This window comes from Ranitomeya variabilis, chromosome 1 (genome assembly GCF_051348905.1).
Source record: "Ranitomeya variabilis isolate aRanVar5 chromosome 1, aRanVar5.hap1, whole genome shotgun sequence".
Taxonomy (NCBI): Eukaryota; Metazoa; Chordata; class Amphibia; order Anura; family Dendrobatidae; genus Ranitomeya; species Ranitomeya variabilis.
This window is the reverse complement of record NC_135232.1, coordinates 603407829-603430083: the sequence shown is the minus strand read 5'-3', so window position 1 is coordinate 603430083 and position 22255 is coordinate 603407829. Positions and strand designations below refer to the sequence as shown.

The 22255-nt window shown below is 55.1% G+C and overlaps 1 protein-coding gene across 2 annotated transcripts; it reads left to right on the top strand.

The window, feature by feature from the left end:
* Positions 1–11350: 11350 nt before the first annotated feature.
* On the top strand, positions 11351–18217 carry PEX19 (peroxisomal biogenesis factor 19). 2 transcript variants are annotated; one of them, XM_077259372.1, is made up of 8 exons: positions 11351–11493; positions 11807–11901; positions 14238–14403; positions 14933–15018; positions 15101–15262; positions 15368–15532; positions 16982–17026; positions 17720–18217. In XM_077259372.1, the coding sequence occupies exons 1-8, from the start codon at positions 11382–11384 to the stop codon at positions 17792–17794; spliced, it is 906 nt and encodes a 301-aa protein (XP_077115487.1). In that variant the 5' UTR covers positions 11351–11381; the 3' UTR covers positions 17795–18217. The 2 variants fall into 2 exon arrangements, with proteins under 2 accessions (XP_077115487.1, XP_077115478.1); XM_077259363.1 differs by having other exon boundaries at positions 14235–14403.
* Positions 18218–22255: the final 4038 nt, after the last annotated feature.

Below are 22255 nucleotides of genomic sequence, written 5' to 3'. Positions count from 1 at the left end.
CCGGTATACAGCAGGTCTTGTGGGGGTGCTCCTAGTATACGGCAAGTCTGGGGTGCTCCCGGTATACGGCAGATCATGTGCGGTGTTCCGGGTATACGGCAAGTCTTGTGGCGTGTTCCTGTATACGGCAGTTCTTGTGGGGTGTTCCCGGTATACGGCGGGTCTTGTGGGGTATTTCCAGTATACGTCAGGTCTTGTGGGTTGTTCCGGATATACGGCGGGTCTTGTTGGCTGCTCCCGGAATACGGCAGGTCTTTTGGGGTGTTCCTGGTATACGTCAGGTCTGTGGGGTGTTTCCAGTATAAGGCAGGTCTTGTGGGGTGTTCCGGGTATATGTCAGGTCTTGTGGGGTGTTCCCGGTATATGGCGGGTCTTGTGGGGTGTTCCCAGTAAACGGCAGGTCTTGAGGGGTGTTCCTAACAGGCACGGTACCGCATAGGGAATGTGCCTCGGACTGCAGAGCCCCCTTAGGAAAAAGCTAATAGGAAACACTGTGCAGTGCCTATTGCCCCCTCACACTACTCCCCCAGGTGATGCACTAATTGGGACGCCCAGCTGACCAACGGGAAGAGAGAGGAAGGGACGTCCGGCCACACCCACAAGGGTTAAATCCAGGTGCCGGGGTCAGCACCTTCCTCTTTCTCCCCGGCTGACCCTCTGGAAGCAATTGTCCCACCCTCTCTCCCCTACATATTTACTAATGTTTTTGTGCCGTTTAAAAATGTTTTCAATACTTGAACCTTAAAGCTGACGATAATAATACTGTTATTTTTAAGTCACAGCGGAAGTGGAGGGAGGGGCGAAGCTTCGTAGCCACTCATTTGCTGGCTGCCCATCGGTTGCAGACTGGGCCCACAGCTGTGAGCCCGTTGCAAAATGTAATTTGCCCCTCCCTGCTTATCAAATTAATAAACTGTGACCGACTAGTTCAACCCATCTAAGCATGTTCGTGTTGTCTTTTCGGGATTGGTGGTAGAGGGGAAGGCACTATTTACGACACGCGGGTCTCCGCAGTCTGGAATACGGCAGGTCTTGTGGGGTGTTCCCGGTATATGGCAGGTCATGTGGGGTGTTCCTGGTATACGGCAGGTCTTGTGGGGTGTTTCCAGTATACGGCAGGTCTTGTGGAGTATTCCTGGTATATGGCAGGTCTTGTGGGGTGTTCTGTGTATACGGCGGAGCTTGTAGGGTGTTCCAGGTATACAGCAGGTCTTGTGGGGTGTTCCCAGTATACCGCAGGTCTTGGATGTTCCCAGTATGCGTCAGGTCTTGTGGGGTGTTCCCTGTATACGGCAGGTCTTGTGGGGTGTTCCTGGTGTATGGCAGGTCTTGAGGGGTGTTCCTGGAATACGGCAGGTCTTGTGGGGAGTTCCCGATATATGGCAGGTTCATGTGGGGTGTTCTTGGTATACGGCAGGTCTTGTGGGATGCTCCCAGTATACGGTGGATCTTATGGGGTGTTCCGGATATACGGCACGTCTTGTGGGGTGTTCCGGGTTTACGGCAGGTCTTGTGGGATGCTCCCAGTATACGGTGGATCTTATGGGGTGTTCCCGGTATAATGCAGGTCTTGTGGAGTGTTCTCGGTATACAGAGGGTCTTGTGGAGCATTCCCGGTATACGGCAGGTCTTGTGGGGTGTTCCCAGTATATGGTGGGTCTTGTGGGGTGTTCCCGGCATACGATGGGTCTTGTGGGATGCTCCCAGTATACGGTGGGTCTTGTGGGGTGTTCCCGATATACAGTGGGTCTTGTGGGGTGTTCCCGGTATACGGCAAGTCTTGTAGGCTGTTCCCGCTATACAGCAGGTCTTGTGAGATGTTCCGGTAAACGGCAGGTCTTGTGGGGTGTTCTGGTATACGGCAGATCTTGTGGGATGTTCCGGTGTATGACACATCTTGTGGGATGTACCGGTATACGGCAGGTCTTGTGGGGTGTTCCAGATATACAGCAGGTCTTGTGGGATGTTCCGGTATATGACACGTCTTGTGGGATGTAACAGTATACGGCAGGTATTGTGGGGTGTTCCCAATATACGGCAGGCTGTGTGGGGTGTTCCCGGTATATGGCAGGCCGTCTGGGGTGTTCCCGGTATACTGTGGATCTTGTGGGGTGTTTCCAGTATACGGCAGGTCTTGTGGGGTGCTCCCGCTATACTGTGTCTCTTGTGGGGTGTTCCCGGTAAACGGCAGGTCTTCTGGGATGCTCCCGGTATATGGTGGGTCTTGTGGGGTGTTCCAGGTATACAGCGGGTCTTGTTGGGTGTTCCCAGTATACGGCAGGTCTTGTGGGGTGTTCCCGGTATACGGCAGGTCTTGTGGGGTGTTCCCAGTATACGGTGGGTCTTGTGGGGTGTTTCCAGTATACGGCAGGTCGTCTGGGATGCCCCCCGGTATATGGTGGGTCTTGTGGGGTGTTCCAGGTATACAGCAGGTCTTGTTGGGTGTTCCCGGTATACGGCAGGTCTTGGGTGTTCCCGGTATACAGCAGGTCTTGGGTGTTCCCAGTATACGGCAGGTCTTGTGGGGTGTTCCCGCTATACTGTGGCTCTTGTGGGGTGTTCCCGGTAAAAGGCAGGTCTTCTGGGATGCTCCGGTATACGGCAGGTCTTGCGGGGTGTTCCGGTATATGACACGTCTTGTGGGATGTACCGGAATACGGCAGGTATTGTGGGGTGTTCCCGGTATACCGCAGGCTGTGTGGGGTGTTCCCGGTATACGGCAGGCCGTGTGGGGTGTTCCCGGTATACGGCACATCTGGTAGTGTGTTCCCTGTATACGGCAGGTCTTGTGGGGTGTTCTGGTATACAGCATGTCTTGTGGGGTGTTCCCGGTATACTGTGTGTCTTGTGGGGTGTTCCCTGGATACGGCAGGTCTTGTGAGGTGTTCGTGGTGGGTCTTGTGGGATGTTTCCAGTATACGGCAGGTCTTCTGAGATGCTCCCGGTATATGGTGGGTCTCGTGGGGTGTTCCAGGTATACAGCGGGTCTTGTTGGGTGTTCCCGGTATACGGCAGGTCTTGTGGGGTGTTCCCAGTATACGGCAGCTCTTGTGGGGTGTTCCTTGTATTCGGCAGGTCTTGTGGGGTGTTCCCTGTATACTGCAGGTCTTGTGGGGTGTTCCCATTATATGGCAGGTCCTGTGGGGTGTTCCCAGCATACGGCAGGTCTTGTAAGATGTTCCCTGTATAGGGCAGGTCTTGTGGGGTTTTCCTAGTATACCTAGTATACGCTGGGTCTTTTGAGGTGTTCCTGGTATACGGCAGATCTTGTGGGATGTTCCTGTATATGGCAGGTCTTGTGGGGTGTTCCTGGTATACAGCGGGTCTTGTGAGGTGTTCCTGGTATACGGTGGGTCTTGTGGGGTGTTCATGTATACGGCAGGCCGTGTGGGGTGTTCCTGTATATGGCAGGTCTTGTGGGGTGTTCCTGGTATACAGCGGGTCTTGTGGGGTGTTCCTGGTATACAGTGGTTCTTGTGGGGTGTTCCTGTATACGTCAGGTCTTGTAGGGTGTTCCCGGTATACAGCGGGTCTTGTGGGGTGTTCCTGGTATACAGCGGGTCTTGCGGGGCATTCCTGTATATGGTGGGTCTTGTGTCTTGTGGGGTGTTCCTGTTATACAGCGGGTCTTGTGGGGTGTTCCTGGTATACAGTGGGTCTTGTAGGGTGTTCCTGTATACAGCGGGTCTTGTGGGGTGTTCCTGGTATACAGCGGGTTTTGCTGGGCATTCCTGTATACGGTGTGTCTTGTGGGGTGTTCCTGTATACGGCAGGCTGTGTGGGGTGTTCCTGTATACGGCAGGCTGTGTGGGGTGTTTCTGTATACGGCAGGCTGTGTGTGGTGTTCCCGTATACGGCAGCTGTGGGTGGTGTTTTTGTATACGGCAGGCTGTGTGTGGTGTTCCCAGTATACGGCAGGCTGTGTGTGGTGTTCCCGGTATATGGCAGGCCGTGTGGGGTGTTCCAGGTATACGGCAGGCTGTGTGTGGTGTTCCCGGTATACGGCAGGCTGTGTGGGGTGTTCCCAGTATACGGCAGGCCGTGTGGGTGTTTCTGTATACGGCAGGCTGTGTGTGGTGTTCCCGGTATACGGCAGGCTGTGTGGGGTGTTCCCAGTATACGGCAGGACGTGTGGGGTGTTTCTGTATACGGCAGGCTGTGTGTGGGGTTCCCGGGAAACGGCAGGCCGTGTGGGGTGTTCCAGGTATACGGCAGGCTGTGGGTGGTGTTCCCGGTATACGGCAGGCTGTGTGGGGTGTTCCCAGTATACGGCAGGCCGTGTGGGGTGTTTCTGTATACGGCAGGCTGTGTGTGGTGTTCCTGGTATACGGCAGGCTGTGTGTGGTGTTCCCGGTATACGGCAGGCTGTGTGGGGTGTTTCTGTATACAGCAGGCCGTGTGGGGTGTTTCTGTATATGGCAGGCCGTGTGGGGTGTTCCAGGTATACGGCAGGCTGTGTGTGGTGTTCCCGGTATACGGCAGGCTGTGTGGGGTGTTCCCAGTATACGGCAGGTCTTGTGGGGTGTTCCCATTATATGGCAGGTCCTGTGGGGTGTTCCCAGCATACGGCAGGTCTTGTAAGATGTTCCCTGTATAGGGCAGGTCTTGTGGGGTTTTCCTAGTATACCTAGTATACGCTGGGTCTTTTGAGGTGTTCCTGGTATACGGCAGATCTTGTGGGATGTTCCTGTATATGGCAGGTCTTGTGGGGTGTTCCTGGTATACAGCGGGTCTTGTGAGGTGTTCCTGGTATACGGTGGGTCTTGTGGGGTGTTCATGTATACGGCAGGCCGTGTGGGGTGTTCCTGTATATGGCAGGTCTTGTGGGGTGTTCCTGGTATACAGCGGGTCTTGTGGGGTGTTCCTGGTATACAGTGGTTCTTGTGGGGTGTTCCTGTATACGTCAGGTCTTGTAGGGTGTTCCCGGTATACAGCGGGTCTTGTGGGGTGTTCCTGGTATACAGCGGGTCTTGCGGGGCATTCCTGTATATGGTGGGTCTTGTGTCTTGTGGGGTGTTCCTGTTATACAGCGGGTCTTGTGGGGTGTTCCTGGTATACAGTGGGTCTTGTAGGGTGTTCCTGTATACAGCGGGTCTTGTGGGGTGTTCCTGGTATACAGCGGGTTTTGCTGGGCATTCCTGTATACGGTGTGTCTTGTGGGGTGTTCCTGTATACGGCAGGTCTTCTGGTGTGTTCCCAGTATACAGCAGATCTTGTGGGGTGCTTGTGGTATACTGTGGGTCTTGTGGGGTGTTCCTGTATACGGCAGGTTGTGTGGGGTGTTCTTGTATACGGCAGGTCTTGTGGGGTGTTCCCAGTATACAGCAGGTCTTGTGGGGTGTTCCTGTATACGGCAGGCCGTATAAGGTGTTCCTGAATACGGCAGGTCCTGTGGGGTGTTCCTGTATACGGCAGGTTGTGTGGGGTGTTCCTGTATACGGAAGGCCGTGTGGGGTGTTCCTGTATACGGCAGGTCTTGTGGGGTGTTCCTGTATACTGCAGGTCTTGTGGGGTGTTACTGTATACGGCAGGCCGTGTGGGCTGTTCCTGTATACGGCAGGCCTTGTGGGGTGTTCCCGGTATACGGCAGGTCTATGTGGTGTTCCTGTATACGGCAGGCGGTGTGGGGGTGTTCCCAGGATACAGCAGGCTGTGTGTGGTGTTCCTGGTATATGGCAGGCCGTGTGGGGTGTTCCAGGTATACGGCAGGCGGTGTGGGGGTGTTCCCAGTATACGGCAGGCTGTGTGTGGTGTTCCCGGTATACGGCAGGCCGTGTGGGGTGTTCCAGGTATACGGCAGGCTGTGTGTGGTGTTCCCGGTATACGGCAGGCTGTGTGGGGTGTTCCCAGTATACGGCAGGCCGTGTGGGTGTTTCTGTATACGGCAGGCTGTGTGTGGTGTTCCCGGTATACGGCAGGCTGTGTGGGGTGTTCCCAGTATACGGCAGGACGTGTGGGGTGTTTCTGTATACGGCAGGCTGTGTGTGGGGTTCCCGGGAAACGGCAGGCCGTGTGGGGTGTTCCCTTTATACGGCAGGCTGTGTGGTGTTCCCGGTATACGGCAGGCCGTGTGGGGTGTTCCCGGTATACGGCAGGCTGTGGGTGGTGTTCCTGTATACGGCAGGCTGTGTGGGGTGTTCCCGGTATATGGCAGGCTGTGTGGGGTGTTCCCAGTATACGGCAGGCTGTGGGTGGTGCTCCTGTATACGGCAGGCTGTGTGGGGTGTTCCTGTATACGGCAGGCTGTGTGGGGTGTTCCTGTATACAGCAGGCTGTGTAGGGTGTTCCTGTATACGGCAGGCTGTGTGGGGTGTTCCTGTATACGGCAGGCTGTGTGGGGTGTTCCTGTATACGGCAGGCCGTGTGGGGTGTTCCTGTATACGGCAGGCTGTGTGTGGTGTTCCCGGTATACGGCAGGCTGTGTGGGGTGTTCCCGGTATACGGCAGGCTGTGTGGGGTGTTCCTGTATACGGCAGGCTGTGTGGGGTGTTCCTGTATACGGCAGGCTGTGTGGGGTGTTCCTGTATACGGCAGGCTGTGTGGGGTGTTTCTGTATACGGCAGGCTGTGTGTGGTGTTCCCGTATACGGCAGCTGTGGGTGGTGTTTTTGTATACGGCAGGCTGTGTGTGGTGTTCCCAGTATACGGCAGGCTGTGTGTGGTGTTCCCGGTATACGGCAGGCCGTGTGGGGTGTTCCAGGTATACGGCAGGCTGTGTGTGGTGTTCCCGGTATACGGCAGGCTGTGTGGGGTGTTCCCAGTATACGGCAGGCCGTGTGGGTGTTTCTGTATACGGCAGGCTGTGTGTGGTGTTCCCGGTATACGGCAGGCTGTGTGGGGTGTTCCCAGTATACGGCAGGACGTGTGGGGTGTTTCTGTATACGGCAGGCTGTGTGTGGGGTTCCCGGGAAACGGCAGGCCGTGTGGGGTGTTCCAGGTATACGGCAGGCTGTGGGTGGTGTTCCTGTATACGGCAGGCTGTGTGGGGTGTTCCCAGTATACGGCAAGCCGTATGGGGTGTTTCTGTATGCAGCAGGCTGTGTGTGGTGTTCCCGGTATACGGCAGGCTGTGTGTGGTGTTCCCAGTATACGGCAGGCCGAGTGGGGTGTTCCAGGTATACGGCAGGCTGTGTGTGGTGTTCCCGGTATACGGCAGGCTGTGTGGGGTGTTCCCAGTATACGGCAGGCCGTGTGGGGTGTTTCTGTATACGGCAGGCTGTGTGTGGTGTTCCTGGTATACGGCAGGCTGTGTGTGGTGTTCCCGGTATACGGCAGGCTGTGTGGGGTGTTTCTGTATACAGCAGGCCGTGTGGGGTGTTTCTGTATATGGCAGGCCGTGTGGGGTGTTCCAGGTATACGGCAGGCTGTGTGTGGTGTTCCCGGTATACGGCAGGCTGTGTGGGGTGTTCCCAGTATACGGCAGGCCGTGTGGGGTGTTTCTGTATACGGCAGGCTGTGTGTGGTGTTCCCGGTATACGGCAGGCTGTGTGAGGTGTTCCCAGTATACGGCAGGCCGTGTGGGGTGTTTCTGTATACGGCAGGCCGTGTGGGGTGTTTCTGTATACGGCAGGCTGTGTGTGGTGTTCCCGGTATACGGCAGGCCGTGTGGGTGTTTCTGTATATGGCAGGCCGTGTGTGGTGTTTCCGGTATACGGCAGGCTGTGTGTGGTGTTCCCGGTATACGGCAGGCCGAGTGGGGTGTTCCAGGTATGCGGCAGGCTGTGTGTGGTGTTCCCGGTATACGGCAGGCTGTGTGGGGTGTTCCCAGTATACGGCAGGCCGTGTGGGGTGTTTCTGTATACGGCAGGCTGTGTGTGGTGTTCCTGGTATACGGCAGGCTGTGTGTGGTGTTCCCGGTATACGGCAGGCTGTGTGGGGTGTTCCCAGTATACGGCAGGCCGTGTGGGGTGTTTCTGTATACAGCAGGCCGTGTGGGGTGTTTCTGTATACGGCAGGCTGTGTGTGGTGTTCCCGGTATACGGCAGGCCGTGTGGGGTGTTCCCGGTATACGGCAGGCTGTGGGTGGTGTTCCTGTATACGGCAGGCTGTGTCGGGTGTTCCCAGTATACGACAGGCCGTGTGGGGTGTTTCTGTATATGGCAGGCCGTGTGGGGTGTTCCAGGTGTACGGCAGGCTGTGTGTGGTGTTCCCGGTATACGGCAGGCTGTGTGAGGTGTTCCCAGTATACGGCAAGCCGTGTGGGGTGTTTCTGTATACGGCAGGCTGTGTGTGGTGTTCCCGGTATACGGCAGGCCGTGTGGGTGTTTCTGTATATGGCAGGCTGTGTGTGGTGTTCCCGGTATACGGCAGGCTGTGTGTGGTGTTCCCGGTATACGGCATGCCGAGTGGGGTGTTTTTGTATACGGCAGGCTGTGTGGGGTGTTCCAGGTGTACGGCAGGCTGTGTGTGGTGTTCCCGGTATACGGCAGGCTGTGTGAGGTGTTCCCAGTATACGGCAGGCCGTGTGGGGTGTTTCTGTATACGGCAGGCTGTGTGTGGTGTTCCCGGTATATGGCAGGCTGTGTGGGGTGTTCCCAGTATACGGCAGGCCGTGTGGGGTGTTTCTGTATACGGCAGGCTGTGTGTGGTGTTCCCGGTATACGGCAGGCTGTGTGTGGTTTTCCCGGTATACGGCAGGCTGTGTGAGGTGTTCCCAGTATACGGCAGGCCGTGTGGGGTGTTTCTGTATACGGCAGGCTGTGTGTGGTGTTCCCGGTATACGGCAGGCCGTGTGGGTGTTTCTGTATATGGCAGGCTGTGTGTGGTGTTCCCGGTATACGGCAGGCTGTGTGTGGTGTTCCCGGTATACGGCAGGCCGAGTGGGGTGTTCCAGGTATACGGCAGGCTGTGTGTGGTGTTCCCGGTATACGGCAGGCTGTGTGGGGTGTTCCCAGTATACGGCAGGCCGTGTGGGGTGTTTCTGTATACGGCAGGCTGTGTGTGGTGTTCCTGGTATACGGCAGGCTGTGTGTGGTGTTCCCGGTATACGGCAGGCTGTGTGGGGTGTTCCCAGTATACGGCAGGCCGTGTGGGTCGTTTCTGTATACAGCAGGCCGTGTGGGGTGTTTCTGTATACGGCAGGCTGTGTGTGGTGTTCCCGGTATACGGCAGGCCGTGTGGGGTGTTCCCGGTATACGGCAGGCTGTGGGTGGTGTTCCTGTATACGGCAGGCTGTGTGGGGTGTTCCCAGTATACGACAGGCCGTGTGGGGTGTTTCTGTATACGGCAGGCTGTGTGTGGTGTTCCCGGTATACGGCAGGCCGTGTGGGGTGTTCCCGGTATACGGCAGGCTGTGAGTGGTGTTCCTGTATATGGCAGGCTGTGTGGGGTGTTCCCGGTATACGGCAGGCTGTGGGTGGTGTTCCTGTATACGGCAGGCCGTGTGGGGTGTTCCCGGTATACGGCAGGCTGTGGGTGGTGTTCCTGTATACGGCAGGCTGTGTGGGGTGTTCCCGGTATACGGCAGGCTGTGGGTGGTGTTCCTGTATATGGCAGGCTGTGTGGGGTGTTCCCAGTATACGGCAGGCTGTGGGTGGTGTTCCTGTATATGGCAGGCTGTGTGGGGTGTTCCAGGTATACGGCAGGCTGTGTGGGGTGTTCCAGGTATACGGCAGGCTGTGGGTGGTGTTCCTGTATACGGCAGGCTGTGTGGGGTGTTCCCGGTATACGGCAGGCTGTGGGTGGTGTTCCTGTATATGGCAGGCTGTGTGGGGTGTTCCTGGTATACAGCAGGCTGTGTGGGGTGTTCCTGTATATGGCAGGCTGTGTGGGGTGTTCCAGGTATACGGCAGGCTGTGGGTGGTGTTCCTGTATACGGCAGGCTGTGTGGGGTGTTCCCGGTATACGACAGGCTGTGTGTGGTGTTCCTGTATACGGCAGGCTGTGTGGTGTTCCGGTATACGGCAGGCCGTGTGGGGTGTTCCCGGTATACGACAGGCTGTGTGTGGTGTTCCTGTATACGGCAGGCTGTGTGGGGTGTTCCAGGTATACGGCAGGCTGTGGGTGGTGTTCCTGTATATGGCAGGCTGTGTGGGGTGTTCCAGGTATACGGCAGGCTGTGGGTGGTGTTCCTGTATACGGCAGGCTGTGTGGGGTGTTCCAGGTATACGGCAGGCTGTGGGTGGTGTTCCTGTATACGGCAGGCTGTGTGGGGTGTTCCAGGTATACGGCAGGCTGTGGGTGGTGTTCCTGTATATGGCAGGCTGTGTGGGGTGTTCCAGGTATACGGCAGGCTGTGGGTGGTGTTCCTGTATACGGCAGGCTGTGTGGGGTGTTCCAGGTATACGGCAGGCTGTGGGTGGTGTTCCTGTATACGGCAGGCTGTGTGGGGTGTTCCAGGTATACGGCAGGCTGTGGGTGGTGTTCCTGTATACGGCAGGCTGTGTGGGGTGTTACAGGTATACGGCAGGCTGTGGGTGGTGTTCCTGTATATGGCAGGCTGTGTGGGGTGTTCCAGGTATACAGCAGGCTGTGTGGGGTGTTCCTGTATATGGCAGGCTGTGTGGGGTGTTCCAGGTATACGGCAGGCTGTGGGTGGTGTTCCTGTATACGGCAGGCTGTGTGGGGTGTTCCAGGTATACGGCAGGCTGTGGGTGGTGTTCCGGTATACGGCAGGCTGTGTGGGGTGTTCCAGGTATACGGCAGGCTGTGGGTGGTGTTCCTGTATACGGCAGGCTGTGTGGGGTGTTCCCGGTATACGGCAGGCTGTGGGTGGTGTTCCTGTATATGGCAGGCTGTGTGGGGTGTTCCTGTATATGGCAGGCTGTGTGGGGTGTTCCAGGTATACGGCAGGCTGTGGGTGGTGTTCCGGTATACGGCAGGCTGTGTGGGGTGTTCCAGGTATACGGCAGGCTGTGGGTGGTGTTCCTGTATACGGCAGGCTGTGGGTGGTGTTCCTGTATACGGCAGGCTGTGGGTGGTGTTCCTGTATACGGCAGGCCATGTTTGGTGCACCCGCATTTTGACCAGTGATGTTTTTGTGGCCTCCACCTAACATTGTAGAGACCCATTAACCCCATCACGGCAGAGGGTTCCTTAATGGCTGTGCTGACTTCACACTTTATGGGATGCTCTCGGACTGTCTGATATTAGGGCATTTTACATTTATCTGCAACTCTCTTTACACAAAGTCACTTTACATTCCTCACCATCTTCAAGATCTATGTTTGCTGTCAGTAAGAGGAAACAATACAGATACATGACAGAGGCTTTTAGTTGTTTACATTCACTGACAGCAAGCGGAGATATGGGAGCACCGTGTGAGGTCGCCGCCTACTGGCAGCCCCGGCACATTGCTCCTTCCGGTCACCTTCTGATGTCTTTTAAAAATGGCGCCAGCCTGCGCAGCCTCACTGCCCTTTCTTGTATGTATGGTTCTATTGGATGCGCGGTGGTGACGTCACTCGGACACGCCCCCTTCAGGAAAGGAAGGAAGCAGGAAAGATGGCCGGAGCTGGGGGTGAAGAAGACAAGGAACTGGACGAGCTGCTGGACAGTGAGCGCTGGAGGGAGGGATGGGGGCGGTGCGCATGCTGCTTCTCTCTGGTGTCAGCCAGCAGCTGTTTATTGGGATCTGGGATGATTGACATGTTGTGTGCACAGGATCTGCTATTGCTCTCTGGTATCAGGTGCAATCTTACTGTACTGCTGCAGATCTTGCAGTCTGAAAATGCTGGGAGTTGTAGTCTGCTAGTGATTGACTTGTGAGTGTGCAGCTATTGCTCTCTGGTGTCAGGTTTTCTGCACTTTGTATTGGGGGCTCTCTGGTGTCAGCTAGTCTGATGAGTCGCATGTTCTGTGTACGACAGGCGCGCTGGACGATTTTGAGAAGACGAGCCGCCCCCCTCCTCCTCCTGCAGCTGCTGACCAATCCGCAGAGAGACCACCGGCCGATGCCGCCAAGGTGAGTGCTGACCTGATATGTGCCTGTCCTGCAGCCTGGTACATGGGGGTCTCCTTTATCCTCCACTGCCCCCTCCTGAAAACCAAGAAAGAAGAAGCAGTCTAAAGTCCAATTATATGCAAATAACAAACCCATCTTTATTAAGAGTAAGGGTATGTGTCCACGTTCAGGATTGCCTCAGGATTTGGTCAGGGTTTTATGCAGGTAAAATCCTGACCAAATCTGCACCTGAGGTCACTGGCAGGTCACCTGCGTTGTCCTTGAGTTTTTTCTGCTATGTAAGGACATGCTGCGTTCTTAAAAGACGTGCCACGTGTGCGTTTTCTCGGGTCTGCCACATGCATCTTTTACTGCATAGTGGAGACAGGATTTAATGAAATCCCCTCCACTATGCTGTAACATCTGGACGCTGCGTGTTTTATGCATGCTGCTCAATGCTGCGTCAAAAACTCAGCGTTTCCTGAACGTGCACACATACCCTAACAGGTGAACGAACAGCAGGGAGAGGATCCCCCATGGTATCCTCAACACGCAAAAACAGGGCACAGGTGGGTCCACATACACATATCCATTATTACTAAGGGTAATGTAACATGCATATAGATAATGCAGACTTAGCTGCCATACAATGTAAACCTAAGGTGTCAAAGGTATTCATAGATGCAAGGAAGGTACATACCCGTAAATGAGAGTATAAATCTCTGCGTGCCCACCCCGACGCGTGTTTCGGCTGATGCCTTTCTCAAGGGGTGCCATTGTATAGCAGCTAAGTCTGCATTATCTATATGCATGTTACATTACCCTTAGTAATAATGGATATGTGTATGTGGACCCACCTGTGCCCTGTTTTTGCGTGTTGAGGATACCATGGGGGATCCTCTCCCTGCTGTTCGTTCACCTGTTACTCTTAATAAAGATTGGTTTGTTATTTGCATATAATTGGACTTTAGACTGCTTCTTCTTTCTTGGTTTTCTGGCTATATAATTGCAGTTTGTCCATTACAGTCCGATCCAGTCCTATTATTATCTTTACAGTGTTAATATTTGTGATTATTGGTTATATTTGACGGGTATGTTTTCTACTAAATATCACTGCCCCCTCCTGGCCTGAACCCAGAGGGTGGGTGCCGCTTCATCTTGGCCTGACCCGGTGTTATGTAGGGTGCTGTCCCATCCTGGCCTGACCCCGTTGCTGTGTGGGGTGCTGCCTCCTCCTGACCGTGGTGTGGGGTGCTGTCCCCTCCTGGCCTGACTCCGGGGGGTGCTGCCTACTCCTGGCCTGACCCCAGTGCTGTGTGGGGTGCTGCCTCCTCCTGGACTGACCCTGGGGGTGGGGATGCCGCTTCCTCCTGGCCTGACCCCGGGGGGTGCTGCCTACTCCTGGCCTGACCCCAGTGCTGTGTAGGGTGCTGTCCCATCCTGGCCTGACCCCGGTGCTATGTGGGATGCTTCTTCCTCTTGGCCTGAACCCGGTGCAATGTGTGATGCTTCCCCCTCCCGGCCTGACCCCGGGGCTGTGTGGGGTGCCGCTTCATATTGGCCTGAACCCGGTGCAATGTGGGATGCTGCCCCCTCCTGGCCTGACCCCGGGGGGTGCTGCTTACTCCTTGCCTGACCCCGGTGCTGTGTGGGGTGCTGCCCCCTCCTGGCCTGACCCCAGGGGGTGCTGCCTACTCCTGGCCTGACCCCAGTGCTGTGTGGGGTGCTGCCTCCTCCTGACCGTGGTGTGGGGTGCTGTCCCCTCCTGGCCTGACCCCGGTGCTTTGTGGGGTGCTTTGTCCTCCTGGCCTGACCCCGGTGCTGTGTGGGGGTGCTGCCCCCTCCTTGCCTGACCCCGGGGGGTGCTGCCCCCTCCTTGCCTGATCCCGGGGGGTGCTGCCTACTCCTGGCCTGACCCCGGTGCTGTGTGGGGTCCTGCCCCCTCCTGGCCTGACCCCAGGGGGTGCTGCCTACTCCTGGCCTGACCCCAGTGCTGTGTGGGGTGCTGCCTCCTCCTGACCGTGGTGTGGGGTGCTTCGTCCTCCTGGCCTGACCCCGCTGCTGTGTGGGGTGCTGCCCCCTCCTGGCCTACTCCTGGCCTGACCCCAGTGCTGTGTGGGGTGCTGCCTCCTCCTGACCGTGGTGTGGGGTGCTTCGTCCTCCTGGCCTGACCCCGCTGCTGTGTGGGGTGCTGCCCCCTCCTGGCCTACTCCTGGCCTGACCTCAGTGCTGTGTGGGGTGCTGCCTCCTCCTGACCGTGGTGTGGGGTGCTGTCCCCTCCTAGCCTGACCCTGGGGGTGGGGATGCCGCTTCCTTCTGGCCTGACCCCGGGGGGCGCTGCCTCTCTCTCCCAGCAGGACGCTCTCTTTACGTCCCAGGAGAAGTTCTTCCAGGAGCTGTTCAGCAGTGAGCTCGCCGCCCAGGCCACACAGGAGTTCGAGAAGGCCATGAAGGAGCTGGCCGAGGAGGAGCCGCACCTTGTGGAGCAGTTCCAGAAGTTGTCAGAGGCCGCTGGGAAAGTTGGTAAGGGACAAAGGTCAGACAGTGCTCAGCCAGGGGGCAAAGGGCAGAGTCCACCTGTGGGTACGGTGAGGAGTGTACACAGCCTGAGATGGCGGCAGATTCGGCCCCCTGTTCTTCTGACATCCCTCCCCAGTATCGCTGCACATTTCCAATAATCCAGTATTCTACAGCTGGAGATTATCCTGGATTATCGGAGATAGTGAATCTCTGTATGTAATCCCCAGATTATCAATCTGTCATCCACAACCTGGTGGTCCAGCAGTGACAACCCATCAGGTCTTCAGCCATAGGACAGTCTTTTCATGCCGGATTATCAGAATAAATGGGTATTGCTGTAAGATGTTAGTGCAGGTGCTGCGGCCATCATATTGCCCCTCCTGAAATGATACACTTGGGGTGTCTGGTGCTGATCAGACGGCATCAGTGGTTAATAGAGGGGGATCCTGATGGAGACCCCGCTGTATGACCCCCAGTCCAGGGATGGGTGGGCGCCACTGAGCTTCCATGGTCACTTTGCTTCTCTGGACAGGAAGTGATGAAACGTCGCAGCAGGAATTCACGTCGTGCCTGAAGGAGACGCTCACGGGACTCGCCAAGAACGCTGACGAGCTACAGGTGAGCAATCAGCAGCCCCCCGGGGGTCTCGGGAGTCTGTGACCCCACCATGTAATTGCCCCTGTACCCTTGTGCCTTGCAGAATTCCAGCCTGTCGGAGGAGGAGCTGTCCCGCGCCATGGAGGGCCTGGGCATGGACGAGGTGGAGGGTGAGGGCAACATCCTCCCGTTCATGCAGAACATCATGCAGAACCTGCTGTCCAAAGAGGTCCTGTACCCGTCCCTGAAGGAGATCACAGACAAGGTGAGGGCGCCCCCTGTGGCGGAGGCCATGTCTGTGGTCACCCAGCTTTCCCAGGAGCGGATGCTTTTAGTTTTCCTTCTTTTTTTTCCTCTTCCCGTCACTCAGTTTCCAGAATGGCTGCAGACGCATCGGGACACCCTGCCTGCCGAGGAGTACCGCAAGTACCAGGAGCAGCACAGCCTGATGGCCAGGATCTGCCGGCACTTTGAGACTGAGCAGTCGGGGGACGAGGCCGCCAGATTTGAAGCCATCATGGATCTGATGCAACAGGTGACTGGTGTGTTGTTATACCCCTGTGTGCCATGAGGCGAGGAGGGCGACACTTGTCTCTGTGTCGGCAAGAAAGCTGCGGGGTCACCCTTGTCGTTAGCAGTGAGGAACCAGCAGGGGACGCTCTTCTTGGCAAAGGTTGTGTTAAGGCATTAGGGAGTGTTGCTAGTCTAGTTCAGTACGTGCTGCCACTTTTGTTGGGGCCAGTGAAGGAGCACTAGGGGGCGCTGCTCTGGGGGGGCAGTGAAGGAGCACTAGGGGGCGCTGCTCTGGGGGGGCAGTGAAGGAGCACTAGGGGGTGCTCTGGGGGGCAGTGAAGGAGCACTAGGGGGCGCTGCTCTGGGGGGCAGTGAAGGAGCACTAGGGGGCGCTGCTCTGGGGGGGCAGTGAAGGAGCACTAGGGGGCGCTGCTCTGGGGGGGCAGTGAAGGAGCACTAGGGGGCGCTGCTCTGGGGGGTCAGTGAAGGAGCACTAGGGGGCGCTGCTCTGGGGGGGTCAGTGAAGGAGCACTAGGGGGCGCTGCTCCTGGGGGGGGTCAGTGAAAGAGCACTAGGGGGCGCTGCTCTGGGGGGGTCAGTGAAGGAGCACTAGGGGGCGCTGCTCTGGGGGGGTCAGTGAAGGAGCACTAGGGGGCGCTGCTCTGGGGGGGTCAGTGAAGGAGCACTAGGGGGCGCTGCTCTGGGGGGGTCAGTGAAGGAGCACTAGGGGGCGCTTCTCTGGGGGGCAGTGAAGGAGCACTAGGGGGCGCTGCTCTGGGGGGCAGTGAAGGAGCACTAGGGGGCGCTGCTCTGGGGGGGGGGCAGTGAAGGAGCACTAGGGGGCGCCTCTCTTGTTGGGAGCAGTTGAAAGTGTCTCTCTTGTCTGGAGCAGCAGGGGGTACTGCACTTGCAGGCGGCAGCACAGAAGTTTCTGTGGGCACTGCTCTTATCAGGGGACGCCGCTTTGGTTCCAGGGCGCAGCTCTTGTCAGGGGAGTATCAGGGTCTTTAGTGCAGGAGTAGCTGGGAGGGGGCCGCTGCTCTTGACTGGCTGCAGTCGGGGGAAAGGCACCTCTCTTGACTGGTTGCATCCGGGGGGAAGTGCCGCTCTTGACTGGTTGCAGGGGGGGGGCGCAGCTCTTGACTGGTGGCAGCCGGTGGGGGGACACCGGTCTTGACTGGTGATAGCAGGGGGGGGGGGGGCGGCGCTCTTGACTGGTCGCAGCCAGGGGGGGCACCGCTCTTGACTGGTTGCAGCGGGGGGGGGCGCAGCTCTTGACTGGTTGCAGGGGGGGGCGCAGCTCTTGACTGGTGGCAGCCGGTGGGGGGACACCGGTCTTGACTGGTGATAGCCGATGGGAGGGCGCCGCTCTTCTCTATGGGCAGCCAGGGGTGCCACTCTAGTCCAAGGACAGTTGGGGGCTTCGCTCTCATCTGGGGGCAGCACTAACCACTCCCTTCCCATTGTTTAGTTGCAGGAGCTCGGACACCCACCTAAGGAGCTGGCCGGAGACTCGGTGAGTGAGCGCTTCTCCAAACACATCTAAAGCTGCATTCAGGATTTTTGTAGACATGCGCTCAAAGTTGTATGAAGCATTACATCTCAGCCGCAGTGCATTCTGGGTGCAGTTGTCCCCTCCCCCATCCTCCACAGTGCAGTTTTGAGGACATTTTGGGTTCTTTCCCTCTCCTGGCCGCCCCTGTACATCAGGGTATAAATAGATGATGGGAGTTGTTCCACTTTCTATTTGGGGTCCTGGCACGCTGTGATGAGACATCTGCTCTGCTGTGACCAGCTTTGGCCTTTTGGCTTGGTCTTGCAGCTTGTTTACTGACTCTGCTCACACTTCCATCCCCGGGGAGAGAGGGGGTGGGACCCCAGCGTGCCCATCACCCACCAGTGCACAGGTGTGACCCCGCAGGGGAGCTGCATACCATTACAGCTGCCGGACAGTACTTCTGCTACCGATACTAACCTGCGCTCTAGTCACAGCCAAAGCTGCAGTCCCAATCTTATACTCCAGATCAGCATTCCCTATTCATATACTCCAGTAACATCCAAAGGTGCAGTCCGTTCTGGAAGCTACCGCCACTCAGGAACTAATTGCTAAACTCCCAAATTGCTCCCTGGCAATTTTATGCAGACACCTGTGTGTTGCTTTGGCTGTGAGTGGAGTAGCAGCCATGACAACGTTTCTTATTTCTTGCAGCCACCTGGTTTGAATATGGATCTGGACCCAATGAACCTGAATCCTGGCAGTGGAGAGCAGTGCGGGATCATGTGACGGTGGGGACGGCGTAGCATGCAGCGGGAGGCCGCCTTCTGGCTGTGTACAGGGCGCCCTCCATTGTGCACCAGCGAGGTCCCCTACAGACTGGATACAATCTGACGTTGCCTTACTGTAATTACTAATGCCCCCCAGAGCGGAGGATGAGCGCGTGCCCCCACAGAAGGACTGAGCTTCATGCAATAACGAGGGTGCTGCCACTTTAAATCCTGTGACTACTCTGCACACTAACATGTGGCACCCCTGTCTATGGCACGACCCCGTCACCCACACTGAAATAGTGCGCCTCTTCTGGACCCCTGGGGCAGTGACCCTCAGACGGGGCATCAGGACCGGCCCTGATTGGCTACAGTTTTGAAAGCACTGTCCCTTTAAAGGAAGATAGATGACCTGGACTGTGAAATAAAAATATGAAACGGTCTGCGGCTACGCCTACTGCCAAAGCCCCCGCCCCCTCTCAACCAGCATCTATTAAAGGGGAACTCCTCTAAGTCATAGCCAGTGCTGCCCCTAGTGCTGGTCTGATGTTTTACTGCTCTCCCTAGTTAGGTGTATAGCGGTATACACAAACTAACCCCCCCACCAGGTGAGGTATATAGCAGTATACAAAGGGTAGCCCCCCGCTATGTGAGTTATATAGCGGCATAAACAGAGTAGCACCCCGCCAGGTGTGGTATATAGCGGCTTACAAGGAATAGCCCTCCACCAGGTGTGGTATATAGCGGTATACACAGAATAGTTTCCCCCCCCACCAGGTGAGGTATATAGCGGTATACATGGAATAGCCCTCCACCAGGTGTGGTATATAGCGGTATACACAGAGTAGCACCCCGCCAGGTGTGGTATATAGCGTCTGACACGGAAAAGTCCTCCACCAGATGTGGTATATAGCGGTATACACAGAATAGTTCCCCCCCACCAGGTGTGGTATATATAGCGGTATATACGGAATAGCCCCCCACCAGGTGAAGTATATAGCGGTATACACAGAGTAGCCCCCCACCAGGTGTGGTATATAGCGTTATACACATAGTAGCACACGCCAAGTGTGGTATGTATAGTGAAATACACAGGGTAGCCTCCCACTAGGTTAGGTATATAGTGATGTACACACAGTAGCCCCCCCGCCAGGTGAGATATATAGCGGTATACATAGAATAGCCCCCCACCAGGTTAGGTATATAGTGGTGTACACATAGTAGATTCTAAGTAAACACAAAAACCTCAGTGACATATTAATGTCATCAAAAAGTGCTATCAGTAACCCATCCAAAGAAGACAAAATAGGTACCCACTCCAAAATATATATAGAAAAGGAGAAACGGGAGCATTGGTATAATAGGTAAAAAGCATATTTTATTGAAAGTTCAAATAGCCCAAATGTAAACACAGATCACCACCAAAGAATATATAAAATGATACATATGCAGGAGGAAAGCAGAAGGACCGGGGACCAACAATTGCAACTGCCCGATTGTGCATAGAAATACTGTATGTATTATGTACAGTGCCCGTGCAATAAGATATATCAGTGGCAGGCAAGAACCTCTCAGGTTAAATATCAAGAAACTTGATCCAAATCGGAACACGTAGAGGGACAAGCACTTACCAAGGGCAGAAGTTGGAGGACCCTGGGCGCGGTGTAAGATGACCCCAACGCGCGTTTCGCGTGTCCAATGCACTGCTTTTTCAAGGGGAGTTCTGCCAGGTCTGCTATATAGGGGTATACACATGGTAGCCCTCTGCCAGGTGAGGTATATAGAGGTATACACACAGTACCCCCCTGCCAGGTGAGGTAGATAGCAGTATACACACAGTAGACCCTCATCAGGTGAGGTATATAGTGGTATACATAGAATAGCCTCCGCTAGGTTAGGTATATAGCAGTATACAAAGAGAAGCCCCCAGCCAGGTGACATATATAGCGGTATATAATAATAATAATTTTATTTATATAGCGCAGCACTTTACAAATTATAGAGGGGACTTGTACAGACAATAGACATTACAGCATAACAGAAATCACAGTTCAAAACAGATACCAGGAGGAATGAGGGCCCTGCTCGCAAGCTTACAAACTATGAGGAAAAGGGGAGACACGAGAGGTGGATGGTAACAATTGCTTTAGTTATTTGGACCAGCCATAGTGTAAGGCTCGGGTGTTCATGTAAAGCTGCATGAACCAGTTAACAGCCTAAGTATGTAGCAGTACAGACACAGAGGCTATTAACTGCATAAAGTGTATGAGAACACGATGCGAGGAACCTGATTATGTGTTTTTTTGTTTGTTTTTTTTTTAATGGGCCACACAGGGATCGTTAGGTTAATGCATTGAGGCGGTAGGCCAATCTGAACAAATGAGTTTTTAGGGCACGCTTAAAACTGTGGGGATTGGGGATTAATCGTATTAACCTGGGTAGGGCATTCCAAAGAATTGGCACAGCACGTGTAAAGTCTTGGAGACGGGAATGGGATTCTGATTATTGAGGATGCTAACCTGAGGTCATTAGCAGAACTGAGGGCACGGGTAGGGTGGTAGACTGAGACCAGAGAGGAGATGTAAGGTGGTGCTGAGCCATGGAGTGCTTTGTGGTATATACACAGTCCCCCGCCACGTGTGGTGTATAGTGGTATACATCAATGACTTTATGCCCTTGAGAAGACCAGTCAGGGGGCGGCTATCATGGTGAAATTCAGGATAAATCGCCAAAAGTATCCCACAATTCTTGGAAACACTTTAACCTGCTTTTCTTAATACCGGTTGTGGACACTTTTGGATTGCCTCCAGCTTGACTACTTGTGGCTTTATTTTGCCCCTCCCAACGATGTAGCCTAAGTATTTTGCCTGTTCTTTCCCCGTGGTGCACTTTTTAGTGTTTATGGTAAACCCTGCCTTCCTCAGTGCATCCAGGACCACCTGGACCTTCTGGAGGTACTTCCTCAGTGCGGGCTGAATATCAGAATATCATCCATATATGCTGCGGCGTACTTTTTGTGAGCGGCTAAAATCTGGTCCATGGCTCTATGGAAGGTAGCTGGGGATCCCTGCAGACTGAACGACATCCTGGTGTACTGGAAGCATCCATCAGGTGTAGAGAAGGCCATCATCTCCTTGCCACTTGGAGACAGGAGAATTTGCCAGTACTCTTTCATTCTGTCCAGGGTGGTGATATATCTGGCTGACCCTAGCCTCTCAATGAGCTCATCGACCCTTTGGATACACGTAGAACTTGGACGCCTCGATCAGCCTCCAGTAGTCATTACAGAACCACCACTCCGTCTGGCTTTGGCACAAGGAAAGTAGGGCTGGACCAGTCACTCTTTGAGTCCTCAATGATGCCCAAGCTTAACATCCTCACCTCTTTGGAGATCGCTTTACGGCAGGCTTTGGGAATCTAATACGGCTTTTGGTTCACCCTCACATGCTGTTCTGTCAGCATTTCATACTCCACAACCTGGCAACTCTGAAAACAGGTTCTGCTAAAACAGCTCACGGCACTGTTGTTTCTGGGCCGGCGACAGTGTCTCTGCCACTGTGACATCCTCAACCCTGGCATCAGGAGTGGCCCCTAGGCACGTTGCTTCCACCGGATCCCTGTCTCACCATGGTTTCAGCAGGTTAATGTACACCTGGTATGGCTTTCTTCTCCCTGGTTGATGGACCTTGTAGTTGATGTCACTCAATTATTCGACCACCTCGTATGGCCCTTGCCACTTGTCCAGGAACTTACTTTCATCCGTGAGGATCAACACCAACAACCAGTCTCCAAAATTAAATTCTGTCTTGCCGACCGATTGTAGATCCTTGCCTGGGCTTCTTGTTCTTGAAGGAGGTTCTTCCTCACAATCGGCATCACACTTGCGATCTTGTTCTGCATCTGGGCCACATATTCGATAACGCTTCGGTGGGGTGTTACCTCTGATTTCCAGGTCCTTTACAATGTCCAGAAGTCCCTGAGGGTGCCGTCTGTATAACAGTTTGAACGGTGAGAACCCTGTAGAGGTCTGTGGGACTTCTCTAATGGAGAATGATAGGTACGTGTCATGCGGGTACTGGGTAGACTACAGCTGATTACCCGGGCCCCTGCGATATCCCTCAGACTACGGAAAACCCTGTCTGTCCCTCTCCCAGAATTTACACTGATGGTGTGCTTGTCTGGGCCGCCAGGCCTGACCCTGAATCCTGTTTCAGTCCTATGCTGAAACTTCCACCCGCCACCCAGTGATTAGACCACACACCAACCCCTACAGAAAGCACAGACAGACAGGGAAAACTAAAAACGCACCACGCCGCAGACACACAGGAAAACACTAAAATGTGCACAGGGCAAAACTAATACAAATATAGGAAGGAGAAATATGACAAAGGATAATACACCACCAGATACGATATTTCTTCTCCTAGACCACCACTCCAGACCGAGATCACCAGGCACAAGACACAAGCTATAATCGTCG